The 18,557-nt window shown below is 27.7% G+C and overlaps 1 protein-coding gene across 3 annotated transcripts; it reads right to left on the bottom strand.

The window, feature by feature from the left end:
- Window positions 1–733: 733 nt before the first annotated feature.
- Window positions 734–6,700, bottom strand: LOC114388426 (hydroxyproline O-arabinosyltransferase 3-like). 3 transcript variants are annotated; one of them, XM_028348916.1, is made up of 9 exons: window positions 6,489–6,700; window positions 5,163–5,737; window positions 4,882–4,949; window positions 4,583–4,784; window positions 3,986–4,083; window positions 3,813–3,882; window positions 3,616–3,687; window positions 3,277–3,390; window positions 734–1,130 (listed from the first exon to the last, which is right to left on the bottom strand). In XM_028348916.1, the coding sequence occupies exons 2-9, from the start codon at window positions 5,556–5,558 to the stop codon at window positions 1,056–1,058; spliced, it is 1,095 nt and encodes a 364-aa protein (XP_028204717.1). In that variant the 5' UTR covers window positions 5,559–5,737; window positions 6,489–6,700; the 3' UTR covers window positions 734–1,055. The 3 variants fall into 3 exon arrangements, with proteins under 3 accessions (XP_028204717.1, XP_028204719.1, XP_028204718.1); XM_028348918.1 differs by having other exon boundaries at window positions 802–1,130; window positions 5,163–5,642; XM_028348917.1 differs by lacking the exon at window positions 6,489–6,700 and adding an exon at window positions 5,859–5,961 and having other exon boundaries at window positions 802–1,130.
- Window positions 6,701–18,557: the final 11,857 nt, after the last annotated feature.

Raw genomic sequence — 18,557 nt, forward strand, 5'->3', positions numbered from 1 at the left:
TCCACTTCATATAAAAATAATAACAAAATATTTATAATAAATATATTAATTAAACATTTCAACAATATAATAAAGCAAAATAGTAAATCATAAATTTCATAATAATTGAATAACCAAATCTAGTAATTCATCACTACTAGATAATAACTTGAAGATGTTATAGTAATAGTAGTAGATCATTCCGATCACGAGTTTGATATGAGAACAAGAGTTTGATGTTATTAAAAGTAAGAATTTCTTTATTTGAAAACATACTGAATGAAGATATGTTGAATACTAAACAGACAGAAAATAACTTAAGATGACTTACATTTTGGTCTAATTTTTTTTAACTTGCTTACTCATTAACTCAGTGATAAACTCGAGAGTTTACTGAGTTTACCTAGAGTTTATAAAGTCTACCCGAAGACTATTAAAAAAAGAGTTTACACACAAGTCAACTCAAAGAGGATAAGTGAACTCATAAACTCATAAGAGTTAACAAGTTAACTGAAGAGTTTGATAATCATGAACACATCTATATCTTTTAGGCATAACAAGTTATGTGTAAAATGAAATGTTAAATCATGTATTGTTTATACACTTTGATTATGTTGACGTACTAATCTAAGGAAGAATAAGTTGCACTTTTAAGCTTCAATTTTCACTTCAACCCGTGGTCCTATATCAAGTTCAACGTTCCTTGTCTATACGAACGAAGAACCATACAATACACATAAGCTGTAGAAATTAAGAGAATACAGAAACAATTATAATGTTGTCTAGGGCTATGCATGGCATAAAATACAAGAATTGTCAACATATGCATATGCAATATCGAAGCCAATACTTATTGAATAAAGTATCTGGCATTGTGGTACGAGCCCAAATACCATTCAAGAAGATCACCAACAAGAAAAAAATATATATAAAATATTTATCCTGCGTTTAAATTGCCATATAAAATGGTATAGTTTACTACATTCATCTATGATTCTAAGACTAAACTCGTGACAAAAAAAAAGACTCAAATGTCTATTTTTTTTTCCTTTTCGAAATGTGCACTTGGGATATCATCATGATGAGGTGGAAGATGAGTCCCAATTTGGAATGTTAGCACTAGCCTCGTTCACCATCTTTACAAGGGTTACCTGCATACGTTATCATAAGTAAAAAAAAAAAAAAAAACACATTAATAATGCATTGTATCATGTTTTTGCTACTAGATAAAAATATATAGCATTCACTTCAATGAACTGAATCAACAGCTTGTGTCAGTTATGGAGTTTGGAGATGAATGTTAATATAGAAATACTATGTTAAACTAGGTTACATAAGCTATCAAGCTCAATAAGAAAAGGAGAAAAGATGAAGCAGTGCAACACTTATCATGTTAGTATCTTATCCTACTCTCAAGTCTTATCTTGCTTTCTTAGTAGGTGCTTATCCCTTCCTATTATTCTCCTACTTTGTTATTTTATCCATCTTCATCTTATCCTAAGCACTAAACAATCCCTTAAAGTTAAGAATGAGGTGATAAAACTTAAAAGTAGGCAAGTAACCACAACCAAGAAAGCAACAAAAGTATCAATGTAAGGACAAATTCGCAAAGTTTTCATTATTTCAACTCAAAACTAGGAAAAAGTCTCAGTGGATATACATCAAACCGCTAAAATTTGACCGTACCAAAATATCGAAGAAATAGTTCAAGCAAAAATTTCGTTAAACTAGCTGACTATTGAAACAACCACGTTTTCAAAAGGCTAGCCTTTCATCTAATATTGCTATTAAGATGACACAAAAAGGCACTGCTACACTGAAAGGAGATGGACTAAAAATATCTTCAGGCTTATTCAACAATGCTCACTAACACATTAAATGGACTTCTAAACCAAAGATTCCCCCTCCATATGAGAGATATAGTTATCTATTGTACTATGTGGGCTTTATTTCACGTAGAATAAAATCAAACTTATTAATCCCAATACCAGTAAACTAACATACCCTGACGCCAGAGGCTCCTTGCTTTGCGAAGGTATATGAGAAGGTTATTGTACGCAGTCTTCCCCTTGCATATGCAAAGAGACTGTATTTTCAATACCACAATACCAGTATTTTCAAAAATTTAATCCAATCATAAATGTTCAGTCTTGTGCAATAACATTCTCCAACTAGAGCCACTTTCCATTATCCTGAGGCAAAGTATACCCATAGTAGATTTAATTTCTCTCTCTCTTTTCCTTCTACGTAGGTCATAGGGTGAGTGAAGCAGAACATCAACAACAAAGTCTTACCCCACTAGTTGAGGTACTGAAGTCGGATACATGGATCAAATAAAGTCATTCAGCTCGGTTAAGACTAAAGTTTCAGCAATTTTATTTATCATGAAAATCCTCTTGATCACTTCCTCCAATGAAAGTGTAAAAAATAAATGAGGTAGATGAGGGAAACAAGAAAGTTTACAGGCATCTTAAAAGTTCTAGCTTCGAGAAGATCATTCGGAAATATCTATCAAAGCAATACATATGATAACAAATGATCTTTATTGTGTCCTGATGTCAGACAGCACTAAAATGAAGAATTGGACAGAACCAAAGCTAGTGGTATATAACTGTAATCGAGTCTCATAATTATCATGTCACTATTTGCTTAGTTCCATTACTAGTACTTGTCAAATCATTCCCTACAAACTACCAAACTTCATTTCATGCAGAATCTCAGCATATGGACCCCTACTACATAAAATAAGGTGTTTCTCAATTCTAATACAGATATGCAATCAAAGAATTAACCATTGGAAATGAAACATAAAACAACAGTCCAATGGCTGGATCAGTGTTCAAACTTTTAAGATATAGATGCTTTTGTTATTCCCTACAAACTACCAAACTTCATTTCATGCAGAATCTCAGCATATGGACCCCTACTACATAAAATAAGGTGTTTCTCAATTCTAATACAGATATGCAATCAAAGAATTAACCATTGGGAATGAAACATAAAACAACAGTCTAATGGCTGGATCAGTGTTCAAACTTCTAAGATATAGATGCTTTTGTTACTGATTCACATTCAGATAGTTTATACATGTATGCTAATGGGAAAAAAATGCCATTTTCTTCTCACCTTTGTAAGTAAAATGAAAATAAGTATGAAAGTACAGACAGAATTCATTATAGGATCTTATGTAAGTTCTGTATCAAGTTCCATGTATCACAGAAAGCAGTTCTTTCTAGATATTATTCCAATAAGATAGGATGAAGTGCACTTCAATCAATAGGCAAGTTCTAGACATACCACACTTTCAGGAACCCCTGGTGGGGGCAAGGGCAAGTTTTTTGGTGGAGGTCCTCGTAGATGTGACCTTTTATCAAATCTCCACTCACCAATTTTGCCATAAGTCAATTCACCCTGAGCATCATGAAACACTATTGAGACAACTAGGAGAAATACACAATAGATGACAGGAAGCTACAGTGTTTCAATAAATGTATATCTGCTAAAGCAAAGTTCCATAGCATGGTAAGAAAATAAAGCAGATTTCACAAGTTCAGAGATGTGTTCACCAAGAATGCAAATTTATAAGGAATATTTGAAGACAATAACTATGCAATTCAAGGCAAAGAAATACTTCACCTTCATATTGTAGTCACATCCATAAGTGTAATGGAGAATGTACTTCTTGTTAGTTTCAAGATCCCATGGGGGCTGAAATTTCACATACAAGAAAGATAAATTGAGGTTGGGTATGTTTTTGTCACATTTGATAACAACTTGATCTGATAACATCATATATTAAATACAACATCAAGAGACATGATGTTATGCCAAACCTGTAACATGAAGTCTTTCCGCAGAATGTGCCTCACACCATGCACAGCAGATGCAACAGCATAAGCATACCTTGGTTCCACAAGAAAAAAACCATTAGCATAATGTATCAAATTATCAGTTCCAATACCTCTTCTAGAACAAAAATATCTATCAGTTGTTTGGTAAGACATACATTTCTAGCACCCATCCAAAAGCTTTATCAGTCTCTGGGTCCTCTTTCATCTTCAAAGAAATATTCATCCATGTGGGGGCAATCTTTGCGATCAAATCCTGAAAGAAAGAAAAAAATGAGAGAGAAGTCCATTAGTAGATACCCATTAGTAGTTAGTAAGTTGTCCGTTAGTAAGGGAGCTAGTTAGTTAGGATAGTTGGGCAGGCTGAGATAGCAGTAGAAGAAATAAGCCATATTGCCTATAAACAAAGAGGAGGTTTAGAGAAAAATCATTTTATCATTTGAGAAAGGATTAGACACTTAAAGAGTGTGTAGAGTCCTAGTCTCCTGAATATCCAGTGAAACCATTTGTTTTGTATCTTCTAAGCCTAACCTAAGGTTGCTACTACATTGGCACAACATTGTGACTTAGGATTCATCAATACAAATTCATTATTTGCTTTAGATTCTGAAGCAGGTCTATCATCTATATGAAATGGATAGACAATAAGATCTTTCAACACAATGATGATGAAATCTACAATAATCATGACAAGAATAAGGACATGGAAAATTATTCAATTCAGCCATCAAGAACTGGTGAGGAAGAAATTCTACCTTTCTTATAATTACAGGAGAATTTCCAATTGGATCAACATTTGTAACTGGCCCCAGCTCCTCAGGATAAAACTTCCTTATGGTCTTTTCGTTCTGATCAGGTCTAATGTAAAAAAATGGAAAAGCAGCCGGATGTCCTCCAAAGGCCAGATTGGGCAGAGGACGTAAAAATATGTGATCAGGCTCTGCCATTAACACATATCTGCACCAAAAGACGAGCAACTAAGTCATATTTTATTATTGCAAAAAAATAAAATAAAAAGGATAGATCACAATTCACATAGTATAAGAGATCTCACTCTTCCTCTATTTTAGTCTTTTCCAGCCACTGAACAAAGGCCCATGGCCTATTCAAAACAATGTATCCCTGCAAACAGATTATGCAATGCATCAGACAACATCTAAACTGTATTGACTGAAGAAAAGCTTGTACTGTAATTCAGTGATCATGGCATCTCACTATCAATTCAATTCTAACAGCAACAAAAATATTATAAACTACAAAGCCAATCAGTTGAATAAAATAGGGAATTAGCAAACAACATATAAAAAATACAATGTAAAGTTGCAGTAAACTCACCCGGTCCAAACCTGCTGGAAGGGGATCAACCACAACAGTAGGAATTTCATTCATCAAGTTGTCAGGATTTCCAGAATGCAGAATCCTGGTGAATCCTCCCATCTCAGACCCAGGTAACTTCTTTTGTTGTTTATACCAATAATACATGACGCGGCATTGCCATTTGTTATATGGAGCATCCGTTGCTGTTAACGCGACATGAAAGGGCGCTTTAGATGTCTTCCGATTCTTTACATGATCAGGCATCTCAGTAATAGGGTCAAAAAACAATGCACCATCATCCACAGCCACACCTTCTGAAGATCCGTAGTGCCTTATCATCGTTACCACATTATAGGTGGCAAAGGAAGAACCAAGAACCAAAAAAACTATAAGTAATAATGAAGCTCGTCCCATGGTCTTCTTAGTTCCTACTACAGACAGATTTCAAAGTATCATGGACCTGAACCTCCCTCAGTTCTTCAATGAACAAACTCTACTCTGAATAAACAAACACCTCTTCATCAGAATACATGTTTCTCACTTCTTCAGCAGAAGAACTAACGAAGTTTCATTCAACGCATCCAATTACCAAACTAAGACAAGTTAAAGAACAAATCAGATTGCAACTTCATAAAAGTAGGATCAATGTTTAAATGGTCAGATCAGATTATAATTCAACCAGAGATTTTGAAACAAATCCATCAATTTACTTACACCAACAGGCGATTGCAACATATTACATTATGTGGTCCTAATCAACCACTTCAATTACTACCTCTTAAGATTTCACTGCTCTTAGCAGCCAATATAAAGAAGAAAACACGCTAGATAAGCAGAAAGGATAGAATTTTAGCACTGCATGTAATAAAGCATAAAAATCTTGAAAATGAAGAAAAGACACTGTTCAGGATAAAAATTCAAAACTTGGGAAACACTACAAAAAAAAGGGTAAAGAGCCACATTTAACTAACATTACCTAAAGTAACAAACAGAAACAGAAGCAACCAAGATTCCATTTTCATTTTCATTCCTTTTATTTCCCATTGAGGATTCCCAGAATCAATATTGGTAGGTAAAAAAATTCTTTTTTTTTTGGGAAAATAACAACAACAATAATAAAGGGTGCATGGTGATTTTCAAGGAATTGGATCAAATTACACATAGAAACACCAATCCCAGCAAAGTGGTGAATCAAAACCAAGATAATGAAAAATGGGTCAACGCTAAATTTGAAGAAGTAACGGCAATACTACCAGAAAAACTCAAAAGGGTATTCAGAATAATTGCAAAACTGAATGAAATACAATAGTAAAGACAAAAAAAAAAAAAGAGAAAAAAATGCACCTTTGCTTTGTAAGAGTGAGAGAGAGAGAGAGAGAGAGATTTCAGAGTCAGAGAACGATTTATAGATCGGGGAGGGAGGGAGAGAGAGATTTTAGAGTGAGAGAATGATTTATAGATCGGGGAGAGAGAGAGAGAAAGTGAGTTGAAGTTTGGTAGTGGTTCTTCCCCTCCGACGGAGGCAACACGGCGGCGAGATCCTTTAATTAACTATTAGTTACTATTTATCTTATTTCTTCATTCACCAAAAAAAATTATGTTATTTCTTTTCATTATTTTTTATTTCTCATTTTAAATGTATTGAAAATTGACACTTGATACCAAATAAGTCAACTTTAAAATTGTTTTTTTCTCAGTATAATAGCGATATAGTATGTTTAATAAAAAAAAGATAATTGCTCCCTATGTTTAATAAAGATGAAAGAAAATTATAAAGTAAAGAAAATTATGAAATTTAAATTCAAGAAAAAATAGAAAGAAAGAAATTTTTTAAAGTTAAATTTTATTCAAAATTTTCTTTTATTTTATCTTCTCAACTAAATAAAAGAAAAGACATTATTATGAATTTGTTTTCTCCCCCTTTCACTCATTCTCATACCTCTGAGTGGTTTGGCTGTGATATAATCATAATTTTGAAACTTGGTTTGACTCGATCGATCGGACTGGTTTAATCGAAATTCAACAACCTAATAGGATCGGTCACACAATTGACTTGAGATGATTTGTTTAAACTTGGCTGATTAAGTATCAGATCTCGATTGAATCCGACCAGTCGATTTTCCAAAAAAAGAAAATGACGACCTTTATAGCGTCACTATGATGTCTTATTATTATTCATTGTTATTTTGGATTTTGAAATATAGATAAATTTTTTTTTATTGAAATAATGTTAGTCATATACTTACATATAATTAATATATATATATATATATATATATATAATTTTAAATTTTTAATATATATTAGTTAGACCACTAACTTACCCCATGGACTGGGTCAATGATGAAATCGCATTTTATAACTATGAATGCAATAGTAATAGTAGAACAAATTTTCTTAATAGATACACAAACAATACACGTGAAACTTTTTTTAAAACTGAAATCAAACATATATTACAAATTAATTATTCATTAGTACTTTTTTATTTTACAATAGCAACATAGTTTAATGTTTATATACATAATTATATATTTTTTATTTTCTATCAATTAAAAGTTAATGAAAATATGATTTTTATATTATACATGTAAAGAGAAGCTTTGGTTCGATTTTACTTGATTAACTCAAGAAATCAAATCAAAACAATAAAATTGGTTTGTTTTTCCTCTCACATTTGATTCCAAATTAAACCAAATCAATGAAGTTTGATTCCAAATTATTTAATTGATTTAATTTATAAAAAAACAGAATTTTGAGTAAAATAAAATTAATAAAATGATTTAACGTAACTGTCACAATTAAAAAGATTAAATTTGCTCACAAACTTATTAATAAATTAAAATAAAAATCAATTATCATAGAGAATTAAAAAGGAATTAAATTAGTTAAAATTGTATCCATTTTAATTCTAAAATTAAAATAATGTTGTTAATTTATAAATTATAAATGCATGGAAAAAAAATCAATGTCATGGAATATTTATGAATTTTTTATTAGTGCAGAAAGAAATAATATTTAAGAGGTGTTTGGTTTGACTGTTTTCTGTTTTTATTTTAACTGAAAATAGGAAATGGTAATGAAAATGTGTTTGGTTGAATTTTTAAAAATATTTTTAGTGAAAATGAAAACAGGAAACAATCAGAAAATAAAAATAATAAAATCTCGTTTCAGTTCAGTTGAAAACACGAGCCTCATTTTGGGTAAAATGAAAATGTCGAATGTAATTTTAAGCAAATATAAAAGTACAAAAAGACTAAAAGTCAATATATCATAAATGTTTTTAGAATTCTAATCTTTTAAAAATGAAAACAATTTTCAGAAAATAAAAATAGAAAATGAAAACAGAAAATGAAAATGCAAACTAACTACCCCTAAGATTTAGATATAGAGAATCAAATAACATGGTACACATGATTAAGTAATCATAGTTTTACATTAATTATTAATTATTAATGTATATTATTAAAATTAAACATATTTTATTTATTTAATTCAACTATGTCTATTGTTTTTGCTTGTCAATTTCTAAATTTGATGATTTTTCACCAAAATTTCTAATATCAAATAAGTTAGATGTAGTAGAAGTGAAACATGAATTATAATACTAGTAAGGACCTACACTTATTCTAGTCGTATTTTGCATATGCTAATCTTATATTTTTTTAAATATTTTATTAAAAAAAGTTAGATCGCTTAAAAATATATGTATTTCATTTCTTCAAAACAAAAAGAAAATATTTAATAAGTTTTACATTTAATAAGAAAATTTATAAAATAAGATGTAAGAAAATTTAAGATAGTTCTTTCTTATTTGGTTGACCTATTTGGTTTTGCATAAGGATATTATTAGGTAAGATATTATTTACATATTTTTAATTTATATTTTTTTGTAAAACAGAATATTTTTCCTAAAAACGTATATCATACAAAGTAATAATTTTAATATACATCTTCATATTAAATATGAGTATTTAGATATTTATATTGAGTTTTTTTCTTAAACATTAGTTAACCAATTTTTTTTTTCATATCATAGTTATAAAATAAGAAATTATTTATAAAATATAATGTAGGAAACAGAATAATTTAAATAATTTGGCATTCAGCATAACAATATTATGAAATACCCTTGTAACTTTGATTCTTACATTTTCCAAGTTATGTAAAAAAAAATGAACATGTTGCTACCGGCCATTGTTACAATTGAATACGGGAATGATCAAATGCTTTCAAGCTGCACATGCACATTCTTTTATTGATGTTTTGATGATGTAAAAATTATGAGTCAAGAAATCAATATTAGGAAATTTAGTTTGAGAAATTATGACTTTCCGTGATATCTCAATTCACTAGATCACTAAAAAGAGTATCTAAAAATTGGTAGATTGGATAAAAGAAGATGATGAATATGGAGGGCATTGAGTTCTCCGCGATGAACAACGAGAATTGTATCGCATAGGATGAGTAGCGGATTCAGAAATTTTTTTAAGTAGGAATAAAAAAATAGTTTAAGATTTTTTTCAAATAAAAAATTATATAAACTTTATTAAAAATGGTAATAAAAATTAAAAACAATAAAATTTAAAAGGATAAGGTGAAAAATATTAATATCAATTTATTCTTTTTATCTTTTATAACTATTTACATTAATCTTATTAAAAAAAATTATTTTACAGAAAAAATATCTAAATTTTATGGGAATAAAAAAATCATTTATTCAATATATTCAATTAAAAAAAATATTTTTCCTCCATGTAGATCTGCCACTGCATTGGATAAACCACCAAGCAAGTGTCTTCTGCCAGACAAAAGAAGGATCTGATTGCTAAGAAGATGCAAATTGGGTTTTCCTTGATGATAAAGTGTTTAAAGAACTGTGTATGCCATGGTTGGAGGATGCAATGATCATAAAATTGCTGGGGAAGAAATTAGGGTTTCATTTGATGAAAGAGAAGTGACAGCTCCACGTCGGTTTTAACATCATGGACATGGATGATGATGGATTCTATATGGTTAAGTTTGATTTGAAAGGCGATAAGGGGTGAGAATCTAATAACATATAACTAATTAATTATTATGAATAATCAATCATTAACAAATATTTAACACAGTTGTAACACTCGAAGCTGAAATCTTTATTAAAGTGAGAACAAATGATAACACTCACATAAATTATTTTGTTTCGTCCTGTCATTGGAACCTTTCAACAAGTAGCAATGCATGTAATATTGCAAGATTTTATAATTTTATACTTCTTAATAAAAACTTTTATCTTTTGTTTTTTAATTAATATTTTAAAGAGATGGATAATATTTGTCATTTTTTTAAGAATTTTTTTTCTCAATTTAAGTTGTCATTGTTAATATAAGTAGAAGTTATCCTTTTTAATTATGATAATTATTGGAGATACACCTGACAATGAATCAAATTGGGAAGGAGTGCAAGCAATTGATTTGCTTAAAGATTCAACGAGTTTACATGATTTGACGCGAGGTAGTGAATGGAGACAATTAAACTAAAATAAAAAAAGCGGTAAAAATTATCAATAAAGTTGAGTAAGATTAAGCTGTAAAAGCCATTTTTTTTGTTTGATGTTTAAGAAAGTTGTTTCCATTTTACACTTTAAGAAAGTTGTTACCATTTTACACTTTAAGAAAGTTGTTATTATCATTTTACAATAAGTGAATTATGCTTCTAATTTTAAATTGGTTCAGATTATCGATTATTTATTTTAAATTTAAGTTGAATGATAATTCTTCCCGTGTTTTTAGTTTTTTTTAATTCTTTAATTATTTATCCTTTAAATAAAATTTAAATTAATTGAGAATTGACAACTTTTAATCCTTTATTTTTAATTTTAATTAGAATTGATAAATTGATGCATGGAAAAAATTCATTAGATCAAAGATAACATTTATATTTTTGTGTCTAGGAGATTAATTTTCAAAGTTTGACTGAGAAATACCTGATCCTTTAATTTAAATTTAAACTGACTGCTTTTAGTTTTAATTAATATTGATTGGTTAGTTTCTTTTACTTATTTCAATCTTCTTTCAGTTTCTTATTGTAATTATTTCTTGATGTGGTTAATTATTTTCTTTAATCCTTTAATTTAAATTTAAATAAATTAAATTGAATTTGATATATTGATATTGATTTATTCATTCTTTGAATGAGGTTATATATATATATATATATATATATATATATATATATATATATATATATATATATATATATATATATATTTGCACTTAACTTACAGGAATTAACAATTTTTACTAAATCAACTAAGAGATTAACAATTCAGCTTGAAATTACATCAACATTTAATTTATTAAGGTGAACTTAATTTTTAATATAAATATTTTTTTATATAGAAATTTAGAGTTTAAGGTTTAGAAAAATAATAAAAATAATTTTAATATGATTGTTTTAGACCATAGGTATCCTTCCCGCATCATGTTTGAATTATTATAGAGGAAAAAATTATTTTTTCAAATATTTAACATAATCATAGAGTTAGGACTCAAAATTGAGACTTTTTAAGTGGGTACAACTCCATCCTACCTGATCCACACAATTGTTGGTAATAATTTTTTGGAAAAAAAAATAGAGAAAATTTTAATTAACCCATGAGGATAAACAATTTATCTAAAACCTCATTAACATATGAATGAATTTCTTTAACTTATTTTCACTATAATTTATAAATTATATTTTTTCTTACTAGATTATGAATTAAATATTTTATTTCATTTAACATAAAGGATATAAGTAAAATCATTGACTCAAATTATTTTTTAGACAAATCGTTATTTTGTTTTTTATTATGTTCTTACTTATATAAATTATTAAATCTTTTATCTTACCTGTATAAATTTAAAATTTCTTTTATATATTGTTATCTATATGTAATTTTTTAATATTGAAATTATATAAAATTTATGGAAATAGACATTAGACATTATTAAAATGTGTTAAAATGTGTTTTTTATATTAGTTTGTAAATGAATTAAAATAATTCTTAAAATCCTTTTTTTTCAGACATCATTAATAATATTTTTATTTATTATCTTCTCACTTTAGTGAGAATTTTCTTTTATCAGAGCAAATTTTAATTTTCCCTTATATGTTATTATCTACAGAGGCGGATGCACGTTATGTCTAGTGGGACAATTATCTCCGAAGATCTTTTTTTACTTGTTAATACGTGAAAAAAGAATATTTTGCCCATTCAAAATTTGATAACAGCTTCGGCCAATTGCCAAAGCCTAAAAAAAACATGACATCCAATTAAAAATAAAAAATAAACTACATGCTCATTGTTGTGATATTGACATGCCAAATATGGATGATGCATAAGAACATCAAAACTTAAAGTTGAAAAAGTTTCAAATGTCCATCACTTTTAAGTTGAGTTAAATAATAGATTTATGGAAGTGAACACTAAGTTGCTTTTTTTTATAGTAAGCTTAAATTTAAGAGATTCATTTTTTGCATGTGATAAGAAAATTTTAATTTGTTTGACTAAGTTTTATCCATCAAAATTTACTTTTATGGAACTCAGTTTTTAAAAGTCAAATTGAAATTTTTATCAAGAGATGTCCAATCTAATGATCAATTTTTAAAGTTAAATGAAATGATTAATCCTTTTCAAATGTTAATGAAAACTAAAAAAACATATTTTGTATTAAATGATATATTTGTAAAATTAACTTTAATTTTACCTATGAGAACTGTACCAATTGAAAGATCTATTTTTTTACAATGAATTTTGTAAGAATAAAATGTGTAATCACAAAAGGAGATGAATGATTGAATAATTCTTTGGTTGCATACATAACAGAGATATTTTTTGTAGTATTAATAATAAAAAAATCATATAATATTTTCAAAATATGAAAATACATAAAAGACAAATATAATTTGTAAAATATAAATATTTTAAATTTCTTTGTTCATGACACATGTAATTTGTAAAATCTTATTGTTTTTCCTTTAGTGAAAACATAAATTATTTCTTCTCTCTACTGAAAAGAATTTCTGGAACTCCCACTTGCTATCTAGTATCTATATATAAATACTTTAATATAGAAATTACATGTCATATAAAATAGAACTTCACGAGGATGGTTAGGAAAATTTATGAAAATCCTGGCTTCATTATTATTTATTGTAGAATTTTGTAATATTTTACGTATTTGGACCAAAAGGCAAAAGCTTTTCAGTTTAAGTATTCAAAGTTGTTTTCACATTTTAAGAATATTTTTATTACATCATTATATTTTTTAACCTAATAAAAAATGATTTTTTTCCCCTCAGAGTCAAATCCAATTTTAGAATTTCTATCAATTTAAATTTTGAAAGTTCAATTGTAATATTTATTTTATACGTTCACGACAAATATAAGTAAATATCACCCGTGATTAGGTCGTGAATGGTGTGTACGCGTGGTCACTTTGAGTTTAACTGGTTTCGGTTTGGTCTCATTGTGTTATATCTTCCCATATAGGTTTTGATTTTTCTCTTTTCCTTTTATTTCACCGGAAATAATGTAGTAGTCTAATAGTAGTATTTGACAAACTAGGCTATATACCTAGAAATTTTAAGTTAGGAGATAGTACCTAAATATATAAATTAGTATTTTAATTTGTACATTATATGTGATGACCTTCTACTTATATATAATTAAACTTTAAATAATTTTTCAGTTTAAGTTAGATTATAATTAAAAATTATAATAAATAATGTATTTAAATATATGAATTATATTGTAGATTTATAATGAATAAATTATATTTTGATATAATATTATTTTATAACTTTTAATAATTTCTTAAAAGAAAATTGAAATGATTGACAAATATTTTTTTAATTGGTTGTTTGTAGAAATAATGTGTGAAATACACGTAAAAAAATAACATATATAATTAAGAGAGGAAAAATAATAAAATTAGTTGTAAATATATAGAGACAATTTATATTATGAATTGTTATTTTACTATATTTAAAAGTTAATATGTATTATATTTACAAATGTAAAATGTTAATGAGGTCACCGTTTCTCATTAACTTTTAATTTCAATGTATCTATCTTTCAATAAATTGGAGGGAGGTAGCTTTGGGAATTTAAGTTTGCACATAATTTTAATCTCATAAAATTAACTATATGAAAAGTGAAATTTCAAACATATGAAAATTTTGATACACTCATTTCAAGATCACATATTTTAATGCAGACATATTTCTAACACAAAAACTAACCATATTGATTACACATAAACAAGTAACATGATGCTATCAAATTACATATTTCTGCCTCCCATCTTATATATACAAAATAAAAGAATACATTTTCTTATAAGAAATGTGAATTATTTTATAAGAAATGTGAATTATTTTATTGCTAAAATTATTTTTTATTTTTAATTAATTATAAGATTTATATATTAATGATATTTATTAATTTTTTCATGAAAGTGAGTATATTAATTGAACCGTTAATAAAATCAGAGACACTCATTTATTAAAAAAAGTATATCTTTTTATTTATTATTATGACATTAGTGTGGAGTATACACTAATTTTTTTATAATTAATTTTTGTCGAAAAATTTGATCGATTATCTTTAGTGAGATTTCTCATCTCACTCAGATTCTTTTCATTTACAAACTTCAAACTCAATATCTTACTTAAAGGAAACGAGGTTAGGACCACTAGGATTAATAACTTATTGGTTGAAAAATTATCTTTTAAAAAAAAACATCTCTTAAACCTTATACATACTAAGCAAATAAAATTTTAATTAATTGAAAGATATTTTTTTATGATATCATTGCAAATAAAATCTTGTGGAGCTGTGATTTGTAGCAGTGAGGGTGTTTTTATTCAAGCTTTTGCTAGGAGACTTATTGGACATTGTTCTAGTCAATTGGTATGCTATGCCCATGGCTGGTGATAAAGGTTTTTTGAAAATTCTGGTGGAAACTAATTGTATTGAGGTAGTTAGACTCTTAGAGGAAGACTATCCAAATGAAAATCAATTCAGGGAGCTGAGTGCTGAAATTAGAGATTTAAAGAAAACCTTTCAGCACTGTGGTAATTCATATACTGAGGGAAGCTAACAGTATGAGTGATTCCTTTGCCAAGGCTGATCTATCCTTACAATAAGATGTTTGCTTTTATAACAATGTACCAAGTTTTGCTGTAACCTCCTTTATGGAGGATGTTGCTATTTTCAATTATAATGATAATATAATTCAGTTTTTCCTAGGATTTTTGCCCAAGCAACTAAGAAAAAAAAGGATAAAAATAGTTATATTTGAGTCTATTGTTTTTTTTTTTTTTTTTTACTTATCAATCTTTATTGTTAACCTTTTTCCTCAACATAGGTTAGGGGTATCATTTTTCCTTGTAAGTGTCTTTCTCTACCATTGACACTATATTGTTTATCCGTTTATATATATATATATATATATATATATATATATATATATATATATATATATATATATATATATATATATATAACAATATTTTTAAGTTAAAAATATTTTTTGTTTTCAAGAAAATAATAATGTCAATTAAATTATTATTTTAAACTTAAGTGATATATTAATAGAAATAATTTGTGTTAAATTAGTAAATATCTAATATATATTTTTATAAAATATAAAAAAAATAAAAATCAAGTAGAAATATCAATATTAGTTTTTTTATTTTTCCAATTTTTTAAATATTGAACTCATCAATAAATAATTATATTTGTGGTAATTTATGTCACATATCATATATATATATATATATATGTATGTATATATGTATTCTTTTCTTTATTCTTCAAATTTAAAATTGCATTCTCAAATATCTCATGCTATTGTTACTTGAGTTTTGAAAGCCAAATATTTTCTAAAGGAAGAATTCCTTGACACTTGGTTGGGTCATAATTCGAGCTATTGCATAGCATCTACACTTCAGGTGTTGGTTAAAGAAGGCATAAGATGACTATTGGGAGATGAAAGCAAGATTAACGTTTGGAACTCACCTTGGCTGAAAACACAAGATAGTTCATTTATTGCTCCTTCCTCTCTTTCACTCTCTTCATTGATCCCCCTTCGATCTCTTGCTCTGATCTTCCTTAATTCCTCTCTTGCTTGGTCTCATGCTTTAGCATTAGGGTTTTTTCATTCTCCAAACTCCAATATAATATGTGTTTACGCCTTGAATTACTTTTCTTTCTTATTTTATTTTTGTCCACTCATACAATACCCTTTACGTCTCACATTTTATATATGCACACAACATGTGGCTATATCTTTAATAATAAAAATTAGAAGAAGAAAAAACAAATGAGAGTGTACTTAACAAAAACGGAAACTGAATATGTAAAAGCCTTGTATTAAAGTATAAAACTAGACCAAAAGTCCAACTTAAAAAAGGGGCTGGATTCCATTGAGGTGAACAAAATTAAACTAGATTTTGTTGCATTGTTCTCTAACCCAAAAAAAGAAATAAGTCATAGAATTGCGATTTCATTGTCTCATAATATAATAACATTGTCTCATGATATAATAACAGAATGCATTATTATATCTAAGTTAATAACAAAATATAATAAAATCATAATTTTATTATATATTATATAACGAAATCACAATTTCATAAAGGAAGTGTGAAAATAATTACGTAATAAAATGATAATATATTTTAATCAACCGAATGATAATTCGGTAAGAAAAACTTTTTTGGAATAAAACAAGGAGACAATCCGTTAATAGGGATCAATAGCAACTCCTAACTCACTATTCCCATTATAAGCTCCTCTTTTTACATTCCATTATTTTTTTTTTTAAAAAAAGTGTGAAATTCCACTCTTACCCTCACTCACTCATCCCCTACACCCTCCCTTCTCTCGTTCACTCTCCGCACTCCCACAATCCGAAATAGAATAAACACAGGTTTCGTATTCAACAAAAAAGAAACTGAAACGTGCAAACTTGTTACTTTATCACAAATGTCTAAAACACATAGACAAATAAATAAACCACACCAATTAGGAACAAAGCAGAAAGAGGGTCTGAACCAAAAACATGGAGGATGCGAGGATTTGTTACCTGTATCTTTAAGGAAATTAAAAAAAAAAAAAGAACATATAATCAGAAGGTTAAAATATATTTTTTCGCTTTTATAAATATCAAAAAATTTGAAATTTGTCCTTGTAAATTTTTTTATATATTTTTCGTCCTCATAAAATTAAAATGCATTATTTTTTTATCCGAAGCCAGGCTTGAACGAATCTGAGCCTACATGATAGTTTTTAAAACTTAAATTATAATCTAAAATATGTTTTTTGTCCCTATAAATATCAAAATGTTCGAAATATGTCCTTGTAAAATTGAGTTTTTTTTTCGTCCTTGAAAAATTGAAATTTATTACTTTTTGGCTTGAACATAAGTTCAAATATCTGAACATGTGTCACTCTTTCATTGATTTCATTGATGGTTATGGGTGTGAGTGATTTCTAGAGATTAAAAACTACCACAAAATATAGAAAAAAAACCTCACAAATTTGTAAAATCCTCTTTCGTAACCTTCTTCTTCCCTAACTTTCTTCATCTTCTTCGAATTTAAATAAACATTTTTTCTCTTTTTTAAATGTTCTATTCAATTGCAATAACCAACACTACCTTATTAACCCTATTATCTTCTTCTTCTTTGGATTTTTCTTCCTTGTGAAATCCTAATATCTTCACTCTCAAACTCAACGTTATGAATACCAATTTCAGTGTTTTATTAGAATCAAACATTGTCGACAAACTTAACAATTTGGCTTCTGAATTCATCTCTCTCTCAGATTAGCATGATGGATGAAGAAGATGAAGGAAGTTAAGGAAGAGGAATTTATAAATTTGTGGGTTTTTTTTGTTTTTGCATTTTGTGATGATTTTTATCCCCCAGAAATCACTCACTTTCACTGCCATCAATGGAAGCAATAAAAGAGTGTCACATAGGTTCAGATTTACTCGAACCTATGTCCAGACAAAAAAATAATAAATTTTAATTTTTCAAGGACGAAAAAAAAGACTCAAATTTTGTAAGGATAGATTCCGAATATTTCAATATTTATAAGGACGAAAAATATATTTTAACCTATAATTTAAGTTTTAAAAAATGTCACGTAGACTCAGATTCATCCAAGCCTAACTCTGACCCAAAAAATAACACATTTCTATTTTATGAAAACAAAAAACATACCAAAAGTTTTGTAAAGATAATTCCAAACTTGTCCATCTTTTGTACAAACAAACAAGTTACGTATTATTTTGTACACCCCTTAAAATAAATCACCAACAACTAATCTTTGAGAAATTCTAGAAAGGGAATTCTGGGTATGCATGCAGGTAACCT

This window comes from Glycine soja, chromosome 15 (genome assembly GCF_004193775.1).
Source record: "Glycine soja cultivar W05 chromosome 15, ASM419377v2, whole genome shotgun sequence".
NCBI classification, from domain to species: domain Eukaryota; kingdom Viridiplantae; phylum Streptophyta; class Magnoliopsida; order Fabales; family Fabaceae; genus Glycine; species Glycine soja.

Excerpts from the sequence above, each read along its gene's own strand:
- LOC114388426 (XM_028348916.1), bottom strand. The coding sequence starts at position 5,558 with ATGGGACGAGCTTCATTATTACTTATAGTTTTTTTGGTTCTTGGTTCT. Across the intron at positions 4,785-4,881 it reads AAGACTAAAATAGAGGAAGA|ATATGTGTTAATGGCAGAGC; the intron begins GTGAGATCTCTT and ends CTTTTGGTGCAG. Across the intron at positions 4,084-4,582 it reads CTCCTGTAATTATAAGAAAG|GATTTGATCGCAAAGATTGC; the intron begins GTAGAATTTCTT and ends TCTTTCTTTCAG.